Here is a 17936-nt window from a genome sequence, read left to right on the forward strand (position 1 = left end):
AAGCATCCGAATATTTTGGTCTCATAAAAAGCGATAAATAATGGCCGCCATAAAATCACGATGAGAATATTCTAGTGTCAATATCATAACGCTACGTTGGTGGTAAGATAAAAGTCCGATAGTGATAGATATATATAAAATTATAGCTACGATAAGTTGTGTTTGTTATCGTAGTTTTAGGTAAGTACTCGAGAACTATATTCTTTTTTCTTTAGCTTTATTCCATTTTCTATTTTAAAAACTTTAATATATGTATGGTAGATCGGAAAATTACAATTCTTGACATTTACGTATCTAGAAATCCAGAGAATTAATATCTCATACAAATATTTTACAATACATAAGCAAAGTATTTAATAACTAGAATATATTCAGTGTCAAATATGTTGTAAGCATTTCAAGCACTTGAAGCAGAACAAGATTAAAAACTAAGAACTTTAGTTAACATTTGTGTATATTACAAATTGCGCCTTCGTCGCTCAATTAAAAAAAAAGGTAGAAAATATCATAGTTCTCTATTTATATTTTAATGACAGCGTCATAAACACTGCGCCCCAATGAAAGAAGACCAAAGAGCGTTTTAAAAATGTTTAGTCGTGAAACAATAAACCGGTGTCCAACGGAATGTATGAGCAGTTAAGTTATCTTTATGTCTCTATCCGACAAAAATAGACGTCCATGTGTTTACAACCACTCAATACTACAAAAGTTGAGTGCATTATATCGAACGACATAGAGTAAGAATAACAGATATGACACGTAATCGAAGGGTATTATGTTCTAAATAATAGTGTACTGTACTTATTTTTTAAATAAATCTTTATTTATGTTACTGGTTATTATTTTATTTATTTTAATAATAATACTCACATTTAGTCATTTGAGTACATAAGAGGAAGTTTGAAAGTGGCACCGGTAACCGAGAAGCTATGTGGAAACCGGCTGTCGTGGTATGGGCATGTTATGCGGAGGAATGAGGACCATGTTGTGAGGAAGGTCTTGAGTATGGACGTGGATGGATATGGAGGTAGGGGACGGCCAAAGAAACGATGGAGGGATTGTGTGAAAGAATATATGTTTAGAAAAAATGTTACTTGTGAGATTACGTCAGACAGAGAAGTATGGAAGAAGAAGACATGCGCCGACCTCAAATAAAATTGGGATAAGGGCAGGAGGATAAGGATGATGATGACTCACATTTAGGTCTTTAAATACACGAATTCAAAATTAAAGTTTATAAGAATGTATGATCAAGATTATATATAATTAAAACCGCGTGAAATAGCAACAAGGATTTTAATTATATTTCATTAATTATGATTAAATGTTGATTGATAGATCTGTCTGGCTGATTTTAATGTTAACACAAGCAATATTTAAACTCTGGTATAAAAACTAATAATTTTTAGACTAAAACTTTAATCATTATCCAACCTAGGACTCGAACCTCCTACCTCAAAATATACAGACGTATTGCCCAACAAAGCAGTTTTCAAGCAATTACTTGCTTGAAAGTTTACCATTGATTAAAAAAAGTATAATCAAAGATAGATTCTTAATTTGAAAATTAAAAAATCAACGAACGGAATAACGATCTCAATCAATTAAAATGGATAAACTCTTCATACACCAAGCCTACCACTTCCAATATTCTTTATTCTTAGGACTTAATTTACATGATAACGCGTCCGTTGGTAAGTAAAACTAGGTACATGTGGTCCATTGTGAGTGGGCCATTGATAGTTTTGACATGTGTACTTGAAGAGGCGGAGATACTTAATCATTTCAGAGTATTGTTGCTGGAATTTCAACTGGTCTACGTTAAATGTGATCTTCGAACCTTAAGTCGTTCGTTTGTTAATAGACTTTATGTATGATAATATAACGCTGATTTTACTTTGTTTGAATTGCCGTTTATGACGTTATGAATACTAAAATTCTTTCAATTCCTAAAGTTATATTTTCTGGTTCTTATATAATATACCTATAATTAGTGCATATGTTACTGTAAAAGCTCGAACTAAGGTAAATCTTAAGATTTTCCAGTAAAACCTTAGGTTTTACCGACAACAGTTGGTATATGTAAGTATTTATTATAAAGGGACGACTTTTTCGGACTTTTACCATTCCATCTTAACCTAACATGTAAATCCTAAGATTTACCAAGTGAATGATGGTAAAAGTTCGAATCCCAAAGTTTTATGGACATTTAACATTCATAATTGGTAAATCTTAGGTTTTACTGGAAAATCTTAACATTTACCGTAGTTCGAGCTTATACAGTAACACATATACTTATAACATCTCGTTCAGTTAAGATAATGCTCCGTATCATTTGTTAGTAAAAAGTTATTAATTGTAATACCTTGTCTTCACAATGAAATGAAAATTTAATTAAAATATAGGTATTTCAATGATTTAACTGTACACTACCAAAGATGAATCATAATATTTTATATTTCTTATAGACGTGTTTCAGAATAATATTAGGTATGTCAATTTCGAAACAATTTTATATTGTTAAACTTCGATTGATGCTCTAAATGAATTATGGGCGTAATTTTATTTAGTTTAGTTGATTTTCATGTCCATATCTGCAATGTCATTTTCAACATTTGCGATATTTCGCGATGCATGCACCTCACGGCAGATAGTTATTAAAATGCCGAGAAACGTGACGTCACCGCCATCTAACGACCGACCAGGGAGTTGTTACCCCCGTTCCTATTTCAAATTACCCGCCGCCATCTTTATTGCTACGATGACAGATTTAAATTGACTGTTTGATGGATGTTTTGTTTATGAATGGTTGTTCACACGTGGCTTGTAATTTAGATGTACAGAGAAATAAAAATAAAGCGTATTCCACCACGCTGCTCTAATGCGGGTTTGTGGATACACGTGTCATCCGACACATAAAGCTTTCCTCAAGATGTTTTTATTCACACAAATAATGAACGTGAAAATTATATTTTGTTTGCCCGGGTTTGAACCCCGTAATATTCGTTTAATATCAATAATAAATTAGGCCTAAAACATTTTTAATAATTTTATATAAATTGTCACAATTATGATACGTAGCCCTTTTTTTGATGTCGGCTCAACATATTAAAAAAAAAACTGATGTTTTATTTCAACTTTAATGAAAGTACACAAAGTACTGACGAAGTAAAATAACATCCATCAAAATGAATTTAATGTTGACTTTCAAAAGTAATATAATAGAAATAAAAAAAAATCTTGTTAAGTATATAGAAGTAAAACTTTTTAAAACGAGTTTCGTTTGAATAATTTTGGGTAATATAATGAGATACAGACGTTTCTTTTTTGTAATTGACAGTTCCAAGTTTTAGTAAAACTTTATTTAGGTTAGCGAAAATCTATTACTTGTTATTGGAGTTGAACTAGCGTAGAAATACTAAACGATAAAAACGAGTCGATAGTCAAAATTTAAAACAAATAGAAAGGACAAAACGCTAACAACGCACAAAGGTTTGATGCGACTTTGTGATGTCGGCCTCTATAAAATATTTTTCGATACCAGGAGAAATTGGTCAAAAATGACTGTCGAACAAGATTATTCTATACCACTCTACCTTGCATGCAACTAACAGTTTTATGTTACGCGTTTTAAAGTTGAAATTTGCGTGATTGTTTGTTATTCATTTTGCCGTCTCCACTGTTCCTGTATTATGAAGCTTGGCTTGGAGACTAGGAACGTTATTTATTGAAACCTTATTACCTCAGTTTTAAATCGATTTTAAACTTTAAGATATAACACTATTTTCATGATGTTAGCATTTGTCTTACAGCGAATGATATCGTAATTTATAGCATTAAGGACAAAATTTAAGGAAATGAACCATTTAAAAATGTCGTATATCTTGATTTATAAATGAAATCAAAGCGTTTCTTGTTGAAATATCTAATTGAAAAAATACTAAAAAATATACGCACAATTTAGATGCAGTGTGCTTACGCATATTCTATTAAAAACGTTTAAAAATGTATAAATTTAATATTTGTATTATGTGCCTCACAGAGGTAGAGAAAAATAAACATATCGTGGCATATCCATGGTCGTTCTCGTCGCATGCCATTTTTATTTTCTATAATTTTGTTTTAATTTTGATTTTATAATTGAACTAGTTTTATAATTTGAAATATTGCTTACTTGTTTTTTATGGGTAATATGATGATCGATCACAGCCCTATGGAAAATGTCATGGCATTTTTCAGGTTTGAGGCTGTTTTCCTACTTATGTGTACGGACGGATACCATACGATAACAACTGTAGTAATTTATACAGCTTTTTTTTAAATTAAATACTGTTTTATTTTATTTTTCTCTAAAAAAATAGTATTCAGTAACAATTATTTTTGGAGCAGATTAAAGAGAAGATAATATTTAAGTAACTTATAACTTTCAAATATAGTCTCTCTATCTATAATAAAATTAAGGCTATTATACAACTTCAGTATCTTTACTTAGGCAAGTGATGATCCGATTCTGTACTTTCAACGTTAGAAAAATCGTACCCAAAGGAATGCCGTTTGGAGACAGGATTACAAAGTTTTTCGATCACAAACTTACACTATAAATTCACGGTTCAAGGATTGCCAACTATCAGAACTGAGTTCTTCCCTATTATTGACAATTTATGACGCATTTGCATATCCGTTGAGTAACATTTGCGTAACATTCAGTCTTCCGACCCATATCTTTTGATCCCTTTTAATTTAATGTGATGTTACCCAAAATGTAAAATGATTTAAGCATCTATTTATCACTTAGGATATTTAATAATATTAATGTTACCAAATACGGAATGGAAGATGCGTAAGTTAAATGGGAATTAATAACGATTCATTTCTTAATACGAAAGGGATACGTCGATTTTGTTTAATACTATCGAGGACCAAATGCATTTGATGGGAGAATCACTTGTACCATATCTTTCAAATACCACTTAAACTGTCAAACATTCAACGACGTAATTAAGAAATGTGTATATTGTGGCATGGTGTCTATATTAGTATTAAAAATAATTAAAATCTCTTTTAAGTATAAGTGCTTCAGAATATATTGAATCATAAATGGTCAATTTCACAAATTTGTAAATTGGTTGTTGGGTGATCCAGATTATAGGAAATAAGAAATATTATTTTTTGTTTGGAATGTACCGCTGGAGAAACCTAATGTTTAGAGTCGCTATAAATACTCAAAATATTTTTGCACGAAAGATCACAAAACTTCGAAAATGTTTCAGCGTGTACACTTGAGTAGAAAACTTAACTATAGTAAAAATATAAAATGATTGTAATTTAAAACTTTGCTTAAAACATTTAGAAGTTTTTATTTGGCATATGGGTAAGTCATTGATGTGCGCTGCTATAATTTATCAGTGCGGTTTTAAAAAATAAGAAGTTTAAAAAGGAAATGAAATTTTCTTACCAAAATATATTGTAGGTACCAATATATTGTTATATATGTACTATTTCTTAAATCACACGATTCATTTATTAATTGACTTCGATAATCGAATATTCGTGTCGTCTGATATATTGAAACATAAATCCTTTTCATATTGTTTCGATAAGTTTCAAATCGGTGTCGGTTAGTCACTAATCGCAGACAAAAATCGAGTTTTTTTCAGTCAAATACTTAAGAACTTACTTATTATGTTTAAAATACTTTAATTTCGTCGTTCTATAAAAATTATAATTGGGTATCCAATAAGGTTGAAAATTGCTTGCGACCGCAGACAGACGCGGCTCGACCGCATTGTCCACAAATGTAACGCGATAGAATCGATTCGCTCCGTATAACAACTCGATAATATAAAATCGATATTGTATCCGTCGGTTCCTCGCGACAAATTCTTATGCGATGGTAAATTAAAAATCACCTTTAATTTTTTACTTTGTTGTATAACCGTTTTGTATTAATTTCATAGCTTTCATTATCAGTGCGCGTATGAAATTGACTTGTGTTTTTAAAATGTATATTATAATATTACATCATAACAAAAAAAATACATTTTAGACTAAAATTAACGTTAACCTTGAGGTTTTAAATAATATGATTAATAAATTCAGATGCTTAAGGACAAATAACTACTAAGAATAATTTAGAAGTTTCAATTATTACTGGAATATCCAGCATCGCTTCCATAAACAATAAAGCACATCTATCAGAGACACTACTCCGTGAAATTACAGCAAAATTTGACGACATAATCAAATCAAAGCCAACGCAACCGTTCTGGCTCAGCTCGATGACGTAGCCAACTATTTAAGTTTCGCCTTTGATTAAGCGCGCGACGAAGATTTTCTTGATTAAAATCTCGCTGTAGATACAGCGGTACGTCGAGTGCTTGTCTTCGAGTTTCGTCGAGCTCTTTGAAATTTGAAAGGCTGTGGCCAGAAATAGAAGTTAACTCTTACTTGTCTAAATCATCTAGTATTCAATTTACCAAAATACACAACTAACCAACTATATTAAATCAACAAAGTTAACATGTACGAGTACTTAAAGCTTGCGGTGAGTGCAACATATTAATAAATATAAAAATACTCTTCCTTGAAAGCTGAAATGAATTTATATAAACAATATATACTGTGATTATTGCTGATAGTTATTTTTTCAAATAAAACTCGGAATGTCTATATCGATATAAAACTTTGATGTATTCTAAAAAAAACTGTAGGAGACCACAAATAACAAGATACCGCAAGTATATTGCTAATAGAAGGGTTCGCAGTGGAGGCGATCGTGTAACACCCTCAGCGTATGCACGCGAAATAGTAGCAGAGACCGATAAAAATCATAACGCATAACACGACTCGTATGTAACCATATTTCTTGGCTCGCTGATTAGATATGGAAAATATTTCGTGGGTGAAATAATATCCTGATATATTCGCGCCGGGCCGATAAAGGAACGAAAGATGGCCCCCTTAATGGTCGGAACCGGTCGAAATTGACCGAAATCATCCGAAACGGGCCGAATAGCCCATCCAGGGCGCGTATTTTTACATATTATTTTACCGGGCCGCATTAAATTACGGCGGATTTTTTGTTGGGAGTTATGAGGAACATATTTCGTGAAGGTGCGCCATGAAAGCGATCCTTGCCTTCGAGAGGCGAAAAAGGAATAATTATAGCAATATTTCAAGGGGGTTAGCAGTTATCCTTACTTAACTGGATTCTATAAGCTGTGGGGTTTGGATAACAGATGCTAGAGGTAGGTTTTATTCATAGCTAGCCAATGTCCGTGGTTGGGGTTGTTTGCTTGTTAAGAAATTCAAACTTTTCCTTTCATAATAATAAAGTATAAAATTTATTATTAAGGAATATTACTTAAACAAATATAACATGTGATTTGATGCTTATTCATGCTTTTAATTTTTGTATTAATAGATATCAAATGTAATTATTCCACAAGCTACACACTAATTTCCTCATCGTGCAGTAAGGTGCGGTAGTACGCCATGGTGGTTTAAGCAATTGTAATAAAAACCAAAATACTGTATTTTTTAATAATTTTAAGAAGCTGTTAAGGGTGAATAGTTTGGTGATGTACCTTCCCCCGTCAGATCATCTCCTATCGATGATTGGAAGCAACTGGAATGAAAAATGAATCATCAATAAAGAGTACTACACTAATTATATAACATAAAATTTAAATAACAACTGACATTATTGGGGTTTGTATTAAATTTAATAAAATAAAATTGTGTGGCATTTTTTTGTCCCTGGTTGCAAAGTTTCTGTTTTTTGAACGACAGCTTTCCATTAGACTATCATGCATTTAAATAACCATAGTGCTCCGTTCAATAAAAACTAAATTAATTACTGATAAGTAAAGTCAATACAGATATTGATACTATACTTTAAAATAAACTTTTATTTTAAAAGTCGTGTTCAAAGTGAAATTAAATAATGTTTTGTTGACTTCTACCATTTTGAGAATTTCTATTAATTTATTAATAAATATATGTAAGTGTGTTTACTTTATAGAGTATTTTTATCAAATTAATGAATTTAGGTAATGTTCTTCTTCCATTAAAATTGCATTGCACAACTTTTTTTTATGTTTTCGATATTTTTTTGCATTGTAAACGTGATTCTAAAATCAATGCGAACGCATTCTCCATTTTAACTAAAAACCAACCCGAAAATGGCCATCCTCGCTGGAATCCCATCCATACGTCGTATAGAATATCAGCACTATTCTATTCGGAAGTCGAAACAAATGTGAGCGTCGCGTACTGAAAATCGGCTTTCTGCAATCGAATGCAACCGACAAAGATGGAAATATAAAATTGGTTGGTGTAAGCGAGATAGCTGCAATGCGGACAGCTACAGACGCGAATGGAATTGCAAATGCGCGAACGGGCGAACCCTCGACGTACTTTCAGCCGCTATACGGCACTGCTTATTTTTCTTTAGCTAAAGATATGTCAACGCTAACGTTGGCGTGAATGGCGGAGTTTCTGCATATACAGGATTAAGTTCCAAGATAAATACAGAATAATTAAAAATATTTGCTAATGCTTTAATCCGATGCTAAGTTAGGTTTAGAATATAAAGTATTCTTATGTAAGAAGAATAAGAAGTAATTGAGCGTCAAAGTTAGTAAGTTAGTATTTGCATTTCGTTTTCAATTATTGAGTATTATTATAAGTTATAACTTATATTTGTCATAGAAGAACACGGGAGAGGGAACCACTTTGTAAAATAAGACGAGTTCTAGCAGCAGTTCAGGCGGCCTTTTCATTTTTAATCACATATACCTTGACATGTCTCTATAAATACTGTATAATTATTGGAGTAGCTGCTTTTGCTGGATAACTATGTTTTAAGTTCAATTTTTTCCAGATTTGCAAAACCAATATGAAAAATTAAATTTAAAGTTCTTTAAACATCTCCGTTCTTTTATATTTAAAAAAATAGTGAAAATAACACTGACCGCAGCTAGCCGATGCAAATTGAAAAAGCCAAACTAAGAAAGTTTCAGGATTGAATTTTTAATTATTGCCTCAACCATATTTTCTTCACGGTTCAATTCGATAGTTTACCGAAAGAGAAGTTTATTAATTGAGTTAGTGGCGTCGGTGCTGTTGGTCCGTTTTTACGCTACGGTATAATCAAAGTGGGGAAATCCTTGCAGAATATTTTCAAAGGTGAATTCTAGGAACAGACTTGAAATCTTATTATTGGAGCAAGTTATCCTTGCCGAGTTTGTTTGAGTGCAATTCTATCCAGCGGATTTTTAATTGTAGTGGTGATTATAGTTGCTCAACGCTAGTTCCAACTTTTTTTTAAACGTTTTCAACGATCGGTGTTTCGTTATTTTTTTTTATATACTGGACGAAGCGGATTTTATATTAATTGAATCTTTTATTCCTGTACGGGATTTGAGAGATGCAGTTTTTTTGGTTGTATGTCATTTATTTGGTTTTTTTCATATGCTGATAGATGTGATGTTATTAATTGTGATAGCGGATGCATGAATGATTTTGGAATTAGTCGATATAATTACCAAAATTCTGGCAACTAACACTCCTTAAGAAATTATATTGATTGTCTCTCTTACTTTTTATACCAAAATGTTATGTATCAAGATAGTTTTATTTATGTGCTGATTGAAATATTTGGTTCATCTTTATGATTGATGATTGTGATGATGATGATTCATCTATACATCAAGTATTTCACTTACTTATATAACTGTAACCGCAGTCATCTCCATGTTGCTGTGACTCACCTGTAAATAAGAGAAGCGCTTATTAATACAAATAGACGTTAATAGATTTCGATATATCTTTGATAAAGTAGGCAAGCAAGTAGGACACATGACGGAAGGTGATGTACATGAGGTAGGTAGGCCTATCGATATCGACTTTGAGTTGATATTATTCCTTGATAAATATCCTTCAACTGACAATTGATATACTATAATAATTACGTTTCTTTGTGTCAAAATTTGATGTTCTTAAATTATGTAAAAATGTGAGATTTTAAAATAATATTTAATTGCTGGTAATTTTTTTACAGAGAACTGCAATTTGGATACTTAAAGTTTGGAAAAAGTAAGAAATTTATTATTATAGGCAACACCAAACCACCGATATTTCTTAAACCTAGAAATTTTCAATTATTTATGTCAAATGATTTGACCTTTATGCGACGGAATGTTTATTGATACTAAGCCACGTAAAATTGATTCGCATTTACTTTCATATTATTAAGGTTCAAAATACGACTCATGGTTATCGTGAGAACATGTGTTAGAAAATTGAAATTCATTTTAAGACTTACAGCTTGAAAATAAAATTGATAATAGCTTGGATACTATTTATCGTCAAAACTCCTTAGCTGTCGTTATGGCGTATCGCATACGATCGTCACGCGGCATTAGATTTGAATCTTGAACTCTTTAAAATGGAGTAATGGTGTCTTCCGTGGACTGAGGGGAGCACACGAATTCACGCCTTGAATTGAAGACGTACAATCGATTTAATATCTTATTGTATAGAAAATACGAGTTATTTTCGTAGTAAGCATCTGAAGAATCTCGAAGTTATTTAATATTACTTATTAATATTAGAAATACTACAACCGTCACATGAGGGAGCTCGAGGAATAAATTGTCTTTTTTTGCTTTCAGAATTAAAATCGTTACCGAATAAAAACATTAAGAAAATACACGAGGGGTTAAAAGAATAAATTAATTTATAGATTGAGTTAGAAATAATTTTAGATTACATTTTATATTGTTTCTTTTTTTGCGGGATGAAGTTTAGCACTAGTCAGAGAGACACAATCGCTAGTCCAGGAGACTTTCTTATAAATCCTGGCAAAATTATTACTTTCAATCGGAAATTACTGATATCATAACATGAATTTATTTTGGGTAACCCTTCAATATGAGTAAAAAGAATATTTTTATATAGTCCACAGACTTTCGCATATAACGTCTACAAATAAAGACCAAAGACAAAAACAAATTAAAAAGATGAGTATAAATGTAATTATCGTTTATTTTCAAATATGGAATCCTTAATATTCGGACAATGTAAATTTTTCACCATTGGAACCATGTCTATTGGAAATTGGTTTAAGTCAACATTGAAACAGTTTCGTTTCAGATACAGTGATCTCATTACAAAAAGGGTCCGTCAAATTGACACTTGCCCAAAAATATTTCTTTGTAATCACAGAGAAAAAATCCCTGTGCGTTGAGCGTTAAAAGGCGAAAATTCTCATCGTTCATAATGACGTAACTCTATATTTTATGGGCTGAAAGGAATTTAATTTTGGCCCTTTATTTTCGCCTACATTACGTACGGAGGGACAGCTTAAATTTTTAAGGAAAATTTACATGGACCAAGTTTTTGGCCGTGTCATCTTATTTTAGATCATCAAAAGTATATAATTACATCATTTATGAATGAAATTAAATTTATACTTACTTTTCTTATGAAAGTAAAAAGAAAATGAAATGAGAGAGAAGGTACTTAAATAAAATGTTGCCCTTGAAACGTAAATTGAAATAAAACACTGATCATCGGTAACCTTATTTGTTTAGTTTCTAGTACTTGTAATAAATTATTTACTTTAATACCTTGAGAAATTAATTAACGAAATTCAAAACATCATGAATCATAACAAATACACTTTATCAGATGAGCTTTTGTTTGTATTTATCCTAACGACAAAGGCGAGTTACGACATGAATTCATATCATAGCGGCGACTTTCCAAAAACTTTATGACATCAAGTGATAAACTCAGATAATAATTTATCTTGGGACTTGGCTGTGGCTCTCAGGACCGATTCGTGTTATCAACGAAATAAAGAAGCGGAGAGAAGATATATACTTTTATGTGTACTGTACATAAAGCGTAATGAAAATATTTTCATCGTTTAATTTTTTGGTAGTTTCATGATTCAACTACAGCAGCTGTTATATCATCTATATTATCTGAAGTTAGTCCTGTATTGATGAATGTATCATATTCATAAATTCAACTCAAATGCAATGACTTGTCCTATTAGAAGTTAAATTTACACAATGACTTGATTGATTTATTAAAAACCAAAATAATTATCATACAGATCCTATTGTTTAATTTTAATTATTAGATGCAGATGTATGTCTAAGGCCACTTAAAATTGAATATGGACATGGGAACGCACTAAGACAATACATCAAGGTTAAGGGAAGCGCCTTGATACGGGCATATTGAAATATCGAGTGATGTTCACAACAAAAAGACAGGATATTATAACAACGCATGTCAATAAAGTGATTTTTATTGATTAAATTAAATTTTATTCAAAGGTTTTTTAATTTCTTGATCATCAATGACGTTACACGGAACTATGGCATTGTAATTGTTGCACTTTACACCATTTATATTTGTATAACTGTTGTTGGACGATAGAATAATTAGTAATATAAAAGTAGATACCTCATTTTTAACCATATTTTACATATATCGCTGATTTCTACCACAATTTCCTTTAATTTTGTGTCGGTATGTAAACTGCACGAAAAAAGGATTTAATATACTTTTACTGCTGACTGCCAAATCGCAACCCTCGGAAATGCTATTGCTGCAGGATCGGTTCTTTGGTTCCATGCGGGTCGATATTCATACGTGATGAATTTGTGGTTACGCTTCACAAAATTATCTTAATCGAATCTAACAATATAATCGCATCGAGATGAATTAAGATTTATTTAAAATAATAAAGCTGTAATCATTACGTTTCGTCTTTCATTAAATATTAACTTATTTTAAACTCAAACATAATTTTATATATTCTAAGGTATTCATATTATTTAGGCCTATAAATCCTCCGACCATAAAACCCATTGAACGTGAAGATAAGATTCAATTTGTCAATCTTATGCCATAAAATAGAGTATTCAAAATTCGTATTTTAATAGACTTTGCTTCAAAGGCCACCGTGTCTTGATAAGATACTCAATCCTTTCGGTGAAATATATCAATTTTTTGAACCCAATTTTCAACGATTTCCAAAATCTAATTTATCATAATTTATTTATTGGTTTTTAAGGATGCTCATTTATTTTATCATAAGAAAAGTTAGATTCGTATAAAAATTAAACACATTATTTTATTGTAATTATTATTTTTTTCTATATTCATTAATAAGCTTTAAGTGGTTTAATAATTTTAAAAATACAATTTTTTTAGTAAACTTAATATAACACTCAACTTATTTTATAAAATTTTACATTTTTCTTCAAGTTTTTATTGAACAAAATCGAGAGTCTACGTTAGTATGTATAAAATAGGGGGCGATGTCTCATCCGGCCGCGTCGACGTCTCGAGTTTTCCTAATGACGCGAATATTTCCAGTCTGACGTTTAATTAACTATCAAAAGGGTGGGGATGGGGGCGCTAGTTTCAAAAGCCTCTCCTAATACAGTGCCAATCGTGCTGGCTAGCGCTCAGCGATAAAGAGGTGCAAATTTCTAAAGAGAAATTGTAAGAAAAAACGTTCAATTCTTACTACTGGTAATTTTTACTAATTTAATCAAATGAATAATGGCTTAAATTATAAGTTTACATTAAATATATGATTTAAGACATTAAAGAACAATACCTACCTAAGTATTTCCACTACTTAACCGATTTAGTGTTTGATTTAGCTTTTTATTTGATATAATTTTGTTCACATTTCATAGATTCATTTGAGCGCAACCGAAAACTACATGAATCGTGTTTTTTTTAAAGTAATCTATTATAATGGAGAATTCCAATCGTGCGTATCAGGCCGCAAACGACTTTTTCTTATAGCAAACATATTTTTTCATATTTATTATTATCACATAAAAGCTAACTGAGAATGACCTAGTGGATAGTGCCGTGATGTCTCAGTGGTGAAGGCACGTGAATCTTAACCGGAAATTACGGGTTAAAAACATCGTTAGGAGTGTGTTGGATGAAAATCTGCCACCAATTCAGATATTCATTCATACACATGAGCAATTTAGTTATATAGTCTCCAAACATTATCCTTGTATCTCTAGTACAATAACATAGCTTTTATAATATTGAATCATATCTTTTCTATTTATATAAAAAAGGCTGTATACAATTTATAATGTGAAATGTAAAACATATAGACAGCGTGTTAAATATATTAACATGTCCATAAGCTTACTGCTTAATTTCGATTCAAGCACCAGCACGAAGTATCGCTAAACTTTGCTATACTTATGCTAAACATGCTCTATCATTACGCCGCTATCATAATCTCAATACCCAACAATGCTATTCATTTTCAACCTTATATACTAACAATAGGGGTGAAAATCACTTGATTTGTCATTTAGGCGACTGCAGTTTTTTATTCCATGTTTTTCGCGCGATTCATTTGTATCATATTTCATACGCCATAGAGTCGATATTTGAATGTGTAAAACGCAAATAAGTATTGCAAGCGGACAAGTTACACACGCTTGCCTTAACAAAAATAACGAACGGTGCCATCGAGACAGTATACTATCGCCTCCTGAATAGATCTCTATTATGAAAGGGTCTTTTTAACGTTTCAAAGGAACGAGGGGGTTTTCTAATAGCTAATTTTATAGGGTGTGAATGTCATTACGGCTTATTTTGAAGAACTGAACGCATTTGTATATAAATTTAGCGCTTTCCGCCATCTGTTCGTGGTCGCTCGTTTGGTTCTGCTTATATAATAAATGGTAATTGCGCGCAGCATTTGTATTTTTTTTATTGAAATATGAGGACAAAGACACTGAATAAATGATTAAATTAGTCTTAAGAACTATGTCTATGATTAGTCCTCTCTTTAATACATAACGTTATAGCTTTCTATGTTAAAAGCAACACACACAAATACAACAATAAAATATGTATTAACGTTTGAATTAAAAATTATGGTACTTTAATCGATTGTAGGCTTTGTTAATTGGAGGCTCGTCTTGGTCGTTGCCATGCACTTATTTATTCTATTGTCAAACAGCAATGTTAGTGAGTAAGAGTTATCAAAGGAACGGACTTAGTTTTTATCGTTGGCGGTACTTACATTGATTTTACAAGGAGTTAATATTTTATCGATGCCATGTACAGTGGCATCTTAGAAAAATAATCATTATTGGAAATAAAAGTGCGGTATATTAATTTTATCGGTTTGCCCAAATACACTACGACGACTACAACCATGGTCCTTTATATTATTCATTTATTTCATAAAATATTTTTAGTCCAATTGAAGTAGCAGTTGAAATTACTCAATAGTAAAAGTTGGTACACTATAAAATAAGACAGACGAAGCCAAGAACATAACTTAGTTCCTAATAAAACTCAACAAAGAATAACTGTAAGTGTTGCTCATATATCAATGTAATATGAAAACTACACGGTAAAATCTACCGGACCTGCACATTACGACTGGTATAAACAACCAAGTTACTTTTACACCCTCAATAAATCTACGGTTACTCGCAGTTATGTCGAAATTTTTCAAGAAAATTTTTAGAACCGCCACTTATTGCAAACATAATACAAGTTTAGATCACATCACGGAACAATATAAGATCACGAAACGCGGTCTCTTTGTTGTCTGGATTAAAGGGTATCGTGTATTAATTGCATTATAAAGAGGCAGTATGAACTTTGGGCATGTTAGTTTTAAATCAACTAAAGAAATTAGTCTCGATTTGAACGTTTATTTTTTATGTATGTTCGGCATAACTGCGTCATATATAGACGGATTTGCATTTTTTTTTTTTCGAAATAGGTTTGTTTCTTTGCCATTAAAATTACGTAAAGAACTGATATTGAGTTTCGGAGATAGACAATGAAACTCTGCTATTTTTGTTTTACTATAGTACATTGGAACATTTGGAATTTAAGATTCGGAAATATCCTATTGTTCTCATGTACATAGTTTAATGTTAAATTATTTGTTTCTTAATACTACTAAGAAAAAAGTAAGCACTTAAATATTGGGCTTTTTTTATCGAGATTTCTTAATTGATTCATTAAATATTTCTTTACAATATTAAAAATATTGAGTTATTTAAAAATAAAAAATATTTGTACCAAATTTTCACGCTTCTAAATGAGTTCTAACAATAAAACTCGAAAGTAATTGACAATGAAAGTATTTCATTAAAAGTTGGAAGTTGATGAAAGAACTTTTACTCGGCGTTTCCTTCGTAGTTATTTGTCACAGACCGTCGATGTAGTCTCGATGGCGGCATTATTTCTTTCGGATTAGTGCAATAAAAGTTTTATTGGCCGTAAATAAATACGCGGTACGTTACGTCCGCTCATTGTATTGAGAAGCTAGAAATCGTGCAAAAAATTTAACAATAATACCGTTCTGTTACTAATGCCGAAACTCCTTTCATGGGTTAAAATTATTGTTAAATAGCGTAATGACAGACATATATAGTATATTTTATATATCCTTATAAAGATATCTATAGAGATTTATTAAAATTATTATCTTAATTGTCGCTGTATTATAATAATCAATAATAGAAATGACCTCCCAGCCTTCTTCTTCTTAAAGAAAAAGGTCAAGGAGTGGGACATTTCCCGGTAGTCGCAAAAAATGTACGAATTAACATCAATTATAACTAAAGATAGTGTTAACAACCAACGTATGCAAAGGGATTACAAATGTTTGAATGTTTGTGTGTTTGTACTCTATACGTGTTTACCCACCGCTTAATGACGAGCCGCACGGTAGCGATCGGACTGATCAGGCGATTATAGCTTTTATTCTTACTACGTTACGAGTCAAGGTGAGTTAACTATGTCCAATTTGTAAAAGGATTTCCTATAGAAGTTCATCTATACCATTTTGATTGGCTGTACTGGTGGAAATGAATATCTGATTTTCGTTGATTTGAGTGTCGTTTTAATCGTAAAGTTCTATAAATACAGTTTGGTGTTCTGTCGTTTTTATATTTAGTAAAAATGTATTTGAATTTACAAATAGTTCTATAGCGAAAGTCTATCACAAAATATAACATAATTGTAAAGGTAAGTTCGTACTATATTTTGTATAAGGTTTATTGTAGAGAAAAATACAAGTAAATAGACACCAGAATATGAATCGCTTATTTTTTCGCTTATTTTTGTTGTGCGTGTAACTCTTGACCCGCATTGTAAAAAAATTAAAAAAAAAATCCTTAATTTTTTTATATTATTTTTAGTCGGACGGATAAATAGTCACCTAATGCTAAGTTCTCATAACGCCCATAGACATTGGCATTATAAAAATTTTATGTTAAAGCTTGCACTACCACCAAGTATACATTATATTCTGATCAATCAATAGAAGATTTTCTGAGGTGGCTTTATCGCATTTCCACTAATATTATTAAGCTAAAGATTTAAGATCTGTTCGACGTGTATAATATTTTTATAAGACGTTCAGTAAATTGAGGAAAATTTTTGGATATATAGTTTAACAGATTGCCTTTAAGGAGCAGATCAGTGATCATAAACGTCAACCAATCTGGCAAACTGTATACTAGTGTAACGAAGGCGCGGTAGATCGGAAGCCGGTTAAGCGAACCGAAAATTACCAAGAAGAGACGAACTGTGATTGCTTAGGTCAGCGAGATACTATGTATTGTTAATACTATATAACTCAATCATGTCTTACGTGATCGATTTCTAAGATAACAGGCGTATTTCAGCTAACATATTTACTAATAAACATAATTTAACGAGCTGAAACGATATGTAACAATAGTTAACTTTTTTTTTATTTAAACGAAATCGTGATCAACGTTTCCTGATATCATATGTAAATGTTTACTAAATTAATTATAATAGAGTTAGGATATTTTAAATTTAGCAATAGCCGCAGGCTGATTTTGAAGTTACGGGTGCTACAAAGCTAC

At 31.3% G+C, this 17936-nt stretch overlaps 1 protein-coding gene across 3 annotated transcripts in view; it reads right to left on the minus strand.

Moving 5' to 3' along the window:
- LOC125077546 (teneurin-m) overlaps window positions 1-17936 on the minus strand; it is a 207842-nt gene that overhangs the window by 157984 nt on the left and 31922 nt on the right. For all 3 annotated transcript variants that reach the window (XM_047689465.1, XM_047689464.1, XM_047689462.1), the window contains exon 2: window positions 9729-9773. In XM_047689465.1, the coding sequence (XP_047545421.1) occupies window positions 9729-9773 (45 nt within the window). The remainder of the gene's footprint in view (window positions 1-9728; window positions 9774-17936) is intronic.

The sequence above is a fragment of the Vanessa atalanta genome, chromosome 4 (genome assembly GCF_905147765.1).
Source record: "Vanessa atalanta chromosome 4, ilVanAtal1.2, whole genome shotgun sequence".
NCBI lineage: Eukaryota > Metazoa > Arthropoda > Insecta > Lepidoptera > Nymphalidae > Vanessa > Vanessa atalanta.